Source organism: Bufo bufo, chromosome 1, assembly GCF_905171765.1.
Source record: "Bufo bufo chromosome 1, aBufBuf1.1, whole genome shotgun sequence".
Lineage (NCBI taxonomy): Eukaryota > Metazoa > Chordata > Amphibia > Anura > Bufonidae > Bufo > Bufo bufo.
The window spans coordinates 808,195,289-808,206,404 of NC_053389.1; the positions used below are offsets into that span (position 1 = coordinate 808,195,289).

Sequence of the window (11,116 nt, forward strand, 5' to 3'; positions counted from 1 at the left end):
GCGGATTTGAGTGGGAACCAACACCCACCAATCCTCCTATTTGCTTCTACCCCACTTATCCTACACAGGCGATGAACCACTCTAGAAATACCTCCCATGGACTTACATCAATACCCAGAAAACATGAGGAAGCCCATGCCTGACCATAAATGATATTTTAATAAACTCTAGTCAAGAGTCATGGAGTCCAAGTATTGTTTTATTTTCCTTCAAATTCTCAGGCAAAGGTCTCACTGTTGAGTTCGTTATGACCCAATTAACTTACATCCTGGGTTCCCGAGGGCTCTGTGATACAGATAAGTGAAATTTAGTATAAATGATATTAAGTCCACTATTTACTGATTTCAGGTTCCGCCTTGAACACTACCAGCAGTTCCATGCCATGAGGTTTGCTGTTGATGAAATTAATAGAAGCCTTGAACTTCTCTCAAATGTCAGCCTGGGCTTCTATGCCTATGACTCCTGTGCTGTGCTACAGGGCGAGTTAGAGGGAACCTTGTGGATGCTGACAGGACTTGATCATGCAATACCCAATTACTGTTGTCGCAAACATCCACCTCTGGCTGCCATCATTGGACACTCATCATCCACGTACTCTATTCTCATGGCTCATATATTGGGACTATACAGATACCCACAGGTAACATTGAAAAAAGTTGAAGGTTTTTCTTGAAATGCTCAATTGTAGAGATGACCAAATTTCGGGAAATTATTTTCAGGTCCAATTCTGAGAATCAGTTAAAAAATGTGATTCAGGTTTAAATCAATGCTACCTGAGTTAAAAGTGCTCCAATTGCCCTGGAAATTTGCATAGGACACTCAGTTCTCCAAGGAATCATATTTCTTCTCTCATCTTTCTCTATTTTTTTTTTCTTTCTCTGTACCCCCCATTGAATCCCTTTAAGCAATGCTAAATAATGTAAGAGTGACACAAAGCTAAGGGTAATCACATTGACATTAACAAACAGCATAGTTAAAAACACATTGGTAAGTTTTTTTTAATGAAGAATCTTTCAAAAAGTGTCTCTTATATGGGGCAAATGGTGTATAAACACACAGTATTATCTGAAAAAACAAGAGGTCCAAAAGTTATGAAATAATGGAGGCAGATGTCTGCCCCTGTTTATACACATAAGTGTTAATGTCAGAAGAGACAAAGGCCTGTACTGAGTAAGCCTCGAAAAATTCTCCCTTTTTTGGGAGCAGCAGCAGTACAGTGTGGATTTTGAAGGGGTAAGTGTGTAGGAGTAATAGTGGCAGTATTGCTAGTGGCAGCAGTAGCAGCACAGCATGGAACAGACAAGGCACTAGATCATCCAAGTACTCTATTCTCATGGCTCATATATTGGGACTATACAGATACCCACAGGTAACATTAAAAAAGTTGCAGGTTTTGCTTGAAATGCTCAATTGTAGAGATGACCAAATTTCGGGAAATTATTTTCAGGTCCACAGGTTTTGGCAAGCTGTGTTGGCTGTGTTAGTGCCAGCATGGGATGTAACGGAGGCGTGTAAAAATCCTTACATATACGTGCCCTATTCATTTTGACAAATGTAATGTATTGTACACTTGCTGAGGACAACTTTGTCTGTTTGGATTTCATGACACCACTTATCACGCTTAAAATCCTCTCCGGGAGAATAGAAGTACATGGGGTCAGGAAACGGGGTATATGCTGGAGAAAGGCCACAGTACAGGTAGAACTGAACCTAGATGTTGAGGCAGTGCATCTCTGTTTGCCGATTTGCATCTGCCCAGCTCTGCACATGAAAAAAATTATCCCATATGCTGTTGGTGGTGCTGTGGCTTCTGCTGCTTGACTCAGTGGATGGCAGAGAGGGCTCTCATGTTAGACACGCGAGTGATGGGCGTCTGCTTGCCAAAACCTGTGGCAATCTGTGTACACACTATTTCCTACAATTTTCCCTTTTGTTTGGCAACAGGAGAACATTCCCCCATTTTGGTTTTATAGCAAGGGTCTAAAAATATGGCTATCCAGTAATCAACTGATTGATGCTAATGAAACCAGTCAGTGGATTCGCTAACAAGCATACAGCTTGCCATGCCCACCAGTGTGCCTGTGAACCCAGTACTTTCCGGCTCTGCCCTCCACATTGATTATTGGTTATCATGGCTAGTGTCATGGCCAGTGATTATTGGTCATCATGGTAGCAACTTATTCTCCTCCAATTCACCCTCCATGTCACTTTCTCCATGTGGGTCTCCAAAGGCTACTGGGCGTCCAGGAAGATGAGAAAGTTATTCTTCCACCATCCCCCCTTGCATGAGCATGAGAGTTTTCTCTAATATCAGTATTGGGGGATGCTATAGTTGATGCTGAAGTTGTCCCTACTGACAAATCTGGTAGCCTCTTTGAAGAGTCTGATGAGCTGCCACTGCCTGACCTAAAAAAAGAAAAAAGAAAAAATATATGCTCTTTGCGGCATGATGAAATCATTTACCACTTTACACTGCTCGTACAGATGCTCCAGCATATTCAAGGTGGAATTCCAGCGAGTTGGAACATCACACATCAAGCGGTGGAATGTCGCTGCAAGCCCAGGAAGAAGTTCTTAACCACATAAGAATTGCTGAAATGTGAGGGCACTCTCCTGGACATGGTGAGAAGCAGTGCAATGTCGCTGCAAGTCCAAGAGGAAGTTCTTAGCCACATAAAAATGGCTGAAATGCGAGGAAGAATTGCACCACAAGATTTATCACGTGCACCTTGCAGGGAGCATGCAGTGCAGTCACAATGTTCGTGCCATTCTCGCTGACAACCTTGCCCTTCTCAAGGTTGTGACGAGACAGCCAGCGGAATATTTGCTGCTTGATGCACTTTACCAACTGATCCACTGTGTGGTTACTATTACCCAGCCTGATCAGCTCTAACATAGCAGGCTTAAAGGGGTTGTGCAGGCTGTATATATTGATGACACGTAGTGTAATGAAGAGGAAGCAGTGCTCGCATGGAGCACCGTCTCCTCTTCAAAAAGTTTATCAGTTGGGGTGCCTGGTGTCGGACCCTCACTTATCAGATATTGACAATCTATCCTGGACATAGGTCATCAATATAAACTGCCTGCACAACCCCTTTAACTTTTCACATATGGTAAAAATCTGGGGTTGAGGAAGTGACATTCTGCCCTGATTTTGTTGGGGACAGGAGGATGTCCATTGAGGAGGATGTAGAAGAGGCAGATAAGTGTCTGGTGTGGGAACCAGATTAACTGAAATGTAGAAGTGTCAATAGGTGCTGTGGTGCTGGATCACTACTGCCATGCAAAGCAGTGACCCAGTGGGCCGTGAAAGACATGTACTATCCTTTGTCGTAACAGCTGCTCCAGGAGTTGATTGGCCTGATGGGAGTTATGCTTGCACAGAACCTAATTGCTTGTCGTGAATAGTTATGTCATGGCCACACATTCCAATATGGATGTCTCATGATGTAAGGAAGGACAAGGAGGAGTAGTCTGAACAGAGGAAGAATTAGCTGATAATGATGACAGGTATACTACTGCTTGGGGATGCAGCCTGGATCCTCTCAGCCATGGTAACATCTCTCCAGACCTCTTCTTTAAGGCCAGTTTGTCACTGTCCAGGTGAACTCAAGCTTAGGGTCTGAGGTGCAGACCAAACGTCCAGTCTGCCACCAGGGCATTACTTATTCTTAGCCTTCTATCACAGCAGCTACAGTATATATCACACAGATCAAATTCCTAGTGGCATCACTTCTGTAGCTCTCAGCCACTAGGAGATCCCCCTACCCTAGGTTACCGATATCAACTGGAAAACCGGGGGAATAAACTGCATCTTAATACACATTACCATTACAATGCACATTTTTCAACAAATATGAATTAACATCTGAAAGACATAGACCATTGTCCCCCAACCAGTCCAGTCAAATGGAAACAAGAAAAAATGAATGCAGAACATTACTAATTGAGTCAACCACATTACTTTTTAGGGCAGGAGCTGCCACCCCCTACATGTATGCCGCAAAACAATATCCATTGAATGTAAACATGGATTTCTGACATGGATTGGATTAGTACACAAGTGCCATAATCGGACTCAAACCTACAGTGCACTATTTACGTGTATAATGTGGGTGATTGTATTTTGGGCTCCATCAAGCACCAGGGCCAATGCAACAGCTGCCTCTAGTTATGCTCCTGTTCCCATGTAAATAATGCATAGGTTACACTGATAGAACAAATTGGTCCACCAATTGGTTTTTCAGTTTGGTCGCTCAATTTCAGGCATCTTCTAATTCAGATGAATCCTCCATGTCGGTTAAGGGAGCTCTATTTTCTTGTGTCTAGTGGATAAGAGTGAAAATCCATGCTTATGTCAATATGCATGTGATATTTAGTATAAAAGAGTAATATTGTAAGTATTGATTATATATTAAAGCCTAACACCACTTTCTACATTGTAGGTCAGCTATTTCTCAACCAGCCCTCTACTGAGTGACAGAACAAAATTTCCCTCCTTCTTCAGAACTGTCCCAAGTGATGCTTTCCAGTCTTTGGGATTGGCTCAAATGGTCAAACATTTTGGATGGAATTGGGTTGGGCTTATTGCCCCTGATGATGACTATGGCCGAGAGGGCATCAAGGTCATTAAACAGGAAATTTTAAGGTCTGGAGCCTGCTTGGCCTTCACACAATATATATCAAGTATTCTGTCCTACAGCAATATTCGAAGCATTGCCAAAGTCATCAAGGGATCAACGACTAAAGTGGTGGTGGCTTTCTCAACGGACGTTTACCTCATACCATTGTTGGAAGAGCTGTTGGCACTAAATGTATCAGGAAAAATCTTTGTAGCAAGTGAAGCTTGGTCCATTTCTAACATTCTCTCAGTAGATAGATACTCTTCCATACTTACCGGGACCATTGGTTTTGCTTTTGCTAGCTCTAATATAAAAGGGTTTCAAGAATATCTCAACAGTGTAAACCCCTACAATGTTCCAGGGGTCAAATGGGCCAAGATATTCTGGGAAGAGGCATTTGGATGTACTTTTCCCATTGAAGGTAACCTCAATGGTCATAATAATGACTCTAATTTGTGTACAGGCCATGAGGACCTATTAAGCATCCAAAATATTTATAATGACATTTTAAATTTAAGAACTTCCTACAATGTCTATTCAGCTGTACATGTGATAGCAAAAGCTCTTGAGGACCTTACACACTGCAATGTATGGAATGGGCCATTTTTAGGTGGAAAATGTACTGATTTGAGGAAATTTGAACCATGGCAGGTGAATATTACAAGATTTACAATACAATTGTTGTTAAAACCCCAATTTATGTATCTAGGACATATCACACAGGTTAAAAGTAAGTTAAATGAGTGATCAATCTCTGGTATCCCAACTGTTGCCTACAATGGGTACCCTTGATTCTCATTCTCAGTTGTAGAGCAGGAACAGCATGCATTATCCCCCTATGTAAACATAAATGGGGCTATCAGAAATAGCCAGCCAAGGGCACCTCATTTTAGACAACGGTTGGGGGTCCTATGGTTTAGGTTCTACAGAGTCTAATCCGATTGACATAATATACAGTAGCATTAAAAATGGGTGGTGTCATGGGCCACAAACATACATGTAATTTAGGTGTCAGTTAAACAACTTCACCATAAATTTGCATGCTAGTCTTGGCCAAGCATTTATTTCAATTTTGAGAAGGCCATTTAACATGCATTATCACAACTTGATGACAGTTGACCAAACCCACTACTGTTGGGGCGATGAACAGATGATCTAATGTTTGGGTTATGTTGCCTGTAGACTCCCATTGTGTAAAAATGCAATACACTGCATTGTATATGTTTTTAGCTGTAGACTACTTGTTTCTATATAGTGAAAAAACTGTCCATGTATACCAACCTATCACATACCAAGAGGACAATAGGTGCCTAGTGGTATATGGGCACATCAGAGGTTTATGTCAGGGAATATTTTCAACATATACCTACATTGTGCCGGAAAAAAAATCAAGATGCGAATAGAGCCTAATGTGTATGGCCAGCTTTCGAACTCCAACACAACAAATTATGTAGATGTCAGAGGACTATGGACAGTCAAGTCGACCCCAAATGATAAAGAGTATACTTTTCTCTACTTTATGATATTGCTCGTTCAACCCCCAGAGGGGACATCTTGTTTGCAGTTATGTGTCAATTATTTAGTCAATTCCAGGAAACAATTACACTTCAAGAATGTTAGCAAATAACTGACCATCAAATACGGTCTGACAAGTGCCCTTTAAAAATATTAGGATGATACTCACATAAAACAAGATTGTCCATTTTCTTTGTCCCTCTTCTTGTCTTAGATTTTATACTACTTCAAGAAAGTACAAGTGTCTTTAGGAAATCAGAGAGAACTGTTCTTCAATGAAAACGGCGATCCACCAGCAATGTATGACATCGTCAACTGGCAGAAACGTCCAGATGGTTCAATGACCCAAGTGAAAGTTGGACATTATGACACTGTGGTTGAATCTAATCATAGTTTCACTGTCAACTCAAGTTTAGTCTGGTGGGCACATGGAAGTCATGAGGTAAATTAAAAAGTAACTCTTAAAATCTTCAGTGAACATAATTCATGTTGGTTGAAGGGTTCATCTGGTTTAGAAACCTGTACAGAAAATCCTAAATTAATAGAGTTTCCATAGCCCAGAGGACTACTGCAAAGGATTAACTATTACCAAAAGAGGTAATACAATGTTCTTAGGCTAGTTTCACACTAGCGGCAAGGAAATGGGGGCGGTCCAGAGTTCTGGCAGCAGCACAGCAACCATTCCAAGAGGCGGCCAGAATAAAACTACGACATCCTAGCCTGTACCACTCCTCTCTCCTCCGCACATTCCACTGCAACTCTCTGAAGAGGAAACATATCATCGATCCCGACATTACAGATTGTCATCTAATAGAGAAGAAATTAACTATACAGAATGTGTAGACACTTGCTTCCAGGCTCTCCTACAATTTTTCACAATATTGAAACCGCGCTGCTCTCCAATAACTCCACTCAGACCACTTCAGCATGTGCTGATATTCATCAATACACCAATTACTGTCTTCTTGCCACACATCTATTCGCCTCTCCTATATTGGTCAAGACCAGATAGGCAAATTGGGAAACCGGTCAAATTGTGTGATATGCCTGTATTCCTCTCAAGTTTGTGAGTATAATAAAAGCTGGTTTGGGATTAAAACTCATTGCGGTGCTTCACTATCTTTGTCTATCTGGTCTTGACCAATATAGGAGAGGTGAATAGATGTGTGGCAAGAAGACAGTAATTTGTGTATTGATGAATGACGGCACATGCTGAAGTGGTCTGAGTGGAGTTATTGGAGAGCAGCGCGGTTTCAATATTGTGAAGAGTCAAACTAGGTGTGAACAGGATCCACCACACCTGTAACCTGCAGCGAGCAAAGTAGGATTGACAATTCAGAATTTGCTTTTTTTCTCCTACAATTTACAGCTGATCACGAAGGGGCCCAAGAGTGGGACACCTGGTGATTAACATATAATTTTTGTACAGTAGATGTTTGGAGGTCATTTATTCTAGATGGTATGGATGGGAGGCCTAAGACTTCACAATAATATTATTCATATTTTGGATGCCCATTTAGGTTCCCATTTCTATCTGTAGTGAGAGTTGCCCTGCCGGATTCAGGAAGGCTCCTCGTACTGGCGAACCCATTTGTTGCTTTGAATGTGTCCCTTGCCCACAAGGAGAGATCTCCAGCCAAACTGGTGAGAAATGTAAATTAATGATTATCATGTAACAGTATATGCAGGGGAAATATTTGGCTAACTACCGAGAGCCAGACCAATAGCAATCGGATAATCAATACAATGCATTTACTTTCTCCACATTTTTTTATATTGCAAATTTTAAAAAAAATCACGTTTCCCCCATCAATTCACTCAGTAACCCATAATTAGAAAGTGAATACAGAATATTTGAATTCCTTGCCCATTTATTAAAAGGAAAATTTTAAATCTTGCATTGACATAAGTATTCAGACCCTTTACTCAGGACTTTTTAAAGCCCCTTTGACAGAGATTACAGCCTCCAGTCTTCTTGGGTAGGATGCAACAAGGTCTGCACATCTGGGTTTGGGGATTTTCTGTCAATCTTCTCTGCAGATCCTCTCAAGCTCTGTCAGGTTGGATGGGAACTGTCGGTGCCCAGAAATTTTCAGGTTTCCCCAGAGATGCTTGATTGGGTTCAGGTCAGAGCTCTGGCTGGACCACTCAAGAAAATTCACAGAGTTGTCCCCAAGTCATTCCTGTGTTGTCTTGGCTGTGTGCTTAGGGTTATTGTCTTGTTGGAAGGTAAACCTTTAGCCCAATCTCCAGAGCATTCTGGATCAGGTTTTCATAAAAAATATCTCTGTACTTCTGCTCCCTTCAGTTTCCCCTCAACCTCACCAGCCACCATTTCCCAGCCACTAAAAACACCCCCACAGCATGATTCAGCCATCATCATGCTTCACTCTAGGAATGTTTTTGGGCAGGTGATTGGGCAGTGCCAAGCCAAAAAGCTCAATCTTGGTTTCATCAGACCATACAATCTTGTTTCTCACAGTCTGAAGTCCTTTTTTGTAAACTTTCATGTGACTTCTCTGAGGAGAGGCTTCTTTCACTCAGATTGGCGGAGAGCTGCAGTGATGGTTGACCTTCTGGAAGTTTCTCCCATCTACACGCAGGATCGTTGGACCTCAACCCGAGTGACTATTGTGTTTTTTGTAATTTCTCTTACCAAGACTGTTTTCCCCCGATTACTTAGTTTGGTGGGGCAGACAATTCTAGGAAAAGTTCTGGTTGTTCCAAAATTCTTGCATTTAAGAATTAAAGAGACCACTGTGCTTTATTGAACTTTTAGTGCAGCAGAACTTTTTTGTACCCTTTTCACGATTGGTGCTTCCACATAATCCTGTACCTGAGCTTTATAGGCAGTTCTTTTTTCTCATGGCTTGATTTTTTGGCTCTAATATGCATTGTCAGCTGTGAGACCTTAAATAGACAGGGCTGTGTCTTTGCAAATCATGTCCAATCAATTGAATTTACCACAGATGACTCCAATAAAGGTGTAGAAACATCCTAAAGATTATAGAGTGTCATAGCAAAGTGTCTGAATTCTTATGCCCATGCAAAATGTTAGTTTTTCCTTTTTAAGAAATTTGGAAACATTTTCAAAATGTGTTTGCTTTCTTATTATAGAGTATTAAGTGCAGATTGATGGGGAAAAACTTTTCATTTTAACATAAGGCCGCAATATAACAAAATATGAAAAAAAATGAGTCTAAAGACTTTCTGAATACATTGTATGTTGGCTGTTATATGAAAGTTTTTTTTATTACTATTTATAGTATGTGTTTTAATATGTTTGCTGACTATTTAAGGCTTAACTATACTTTCAGACTCCATCGATTGTTCAAAGTGTCCATGGGATATGTGGCCAAACAACCAAAAGAACCAATGTCTTGCAAAACCCATTGAGTATCTTTCATATGATGAGCCACTGGGGTTCACTTTAACAGCCACCAGTGTTTCTTCCTCTATGGTTCCATTATCTATGCTTGGACTTTTCCTTCACTACAAGAACACTCCAATTGTCAGAGCAAATAACTATTCACTTAGTTGTATCTTGTTGTTATCATTGACATTCTGCTTCCTGAGCTCTTTGGCATTCATTGGTAACCCCTATACAGAGAAGTGCCTTCTACGACAGGCAACATTTGGCATGGTGTTTACCCTTTGTGTCTCCTGTGTCTTAGCTAAAACTGTCATGGTAGTCTTTGCATTCATGGCCACCAAACCTGGAAGTAGTCTTAAAAGATGGACAAGTCCTCAAGTGTCCTACATGATTATCATCTGTTGTTTGCTTCTTCAGTTACTCTTGTGTGTCATGTGGAACTTGGCTTCTCCTCCATTTCAACAAATGAACACTGAAAGCAAACCTGGAATTATTGTCATTGAATGTAATGAGAACTCATCAATTGCCTTCTGGAGTATGTTGGGGTATCTAGGCCTTTTGGCTTCCATCAGTTTTATTGTTGCCTTTTTGGCCCGGAGGCTTCCAGATAGCTTTAATGAGGCCAAGTTTATCACATTTAGCATGCTGGCCTTCCTCAGTGTTTGGGTGTCTTATATCCCAGCATCCCTCAGTTCACAAGGAAAGTATACAGTAGCCATGGAGATCTTTGCAATCCAATCATCAAGTTGGGGTCTTGTGATCTGTATGTTTCTACCAAAATGCTTTATCATATTGTTCCGACCACATATGAACACTAAAGAACATCTCTTAGGTAAAACCAAAGCTCAAAAATAGACTTAAGTACAGGTATGCATGCCCATTATGAACCTTCATCAACTGGATTATGTGACAACCTTACCTTTAGAACATTTTAGAACAGTATGGGAAAGCGCTTCCCAACTCAATTCTCAATTTCTTGTAGAAAATTAAGGTAACTCATCTCCTCCTTCAATGCATGGAATATGGGAAGTCCTGACAAGGATCATACCACTCTACCCTTTGGAAAAGAGGATTTGGACTAAGGTGGAACATCTTGATGTGACCTTCTTCAATGTTGTTTATATTCTTAAAATGGATGCCCAGGATTGAAAAACATGGCTGCAATCTTCCCAAAACAGGACAACACATGTCCATGTGTTGTGTATGATGCTGCACTTTAGTCAATCCCATTTGGTAAAGAGGTGTGAACCTAAACTGGAACCTCTCTCCATGAGCTTCTTCAATGTGTATATCCTTAAAGGGGTTGCCCAGGGTATTAAAACAATGGATGCAATATTCCCAAAACAGTACCATATCTATCCATAAGTTGTGTGTGATATTGATATTGCAGCACATCACCATCAATTCAAAGGAGATGAGCTGAAATGCTAAACACAACCTAAGGGAAGCACTGGTTTTGGAAGAAAGCAATTTTTTTCTAATTCTGGACAAGCCTATAAATTCAAATATGAAACATGCATATACACTGTGTTACAGAAAAATAAAATGCACAGCAAATCAGATGAAATTAATGAAAATATTGGTATTGTTTTCTATCAAATGCTGA

At 40.8% G+C, this 11,116-nt stretch overlaps 1 protein-coding gene across 1 annotated transcript; it reads left to right on the forward strand.

The window, feature by feature from the left end:
- Positions 1 to 382: 382 nt before the first annotated feature.
- LOC120988766 (extracellular calcium-sensing receptor-like) lies at positions 383 to 10,365 on the forward strand. The gene is made up of 5 exons (XM_040416460.1): positions 383 to 640; positions 4,446 to 5,273; positions 6,352 to 6,579; positions 7,658 to 7,781; positions 9,455 to 10,365. The coding sequence occupies exons 1-5, from the start codon at positions 383 to 385 to the stop codon at positions 10,363 to 10,365; spliced, it is 2,349 nt and encodes a 782-aa protein (XP_040272394.1).
- Positions 10,366 to 11,116: the final 751 nt, after the last annotated feature.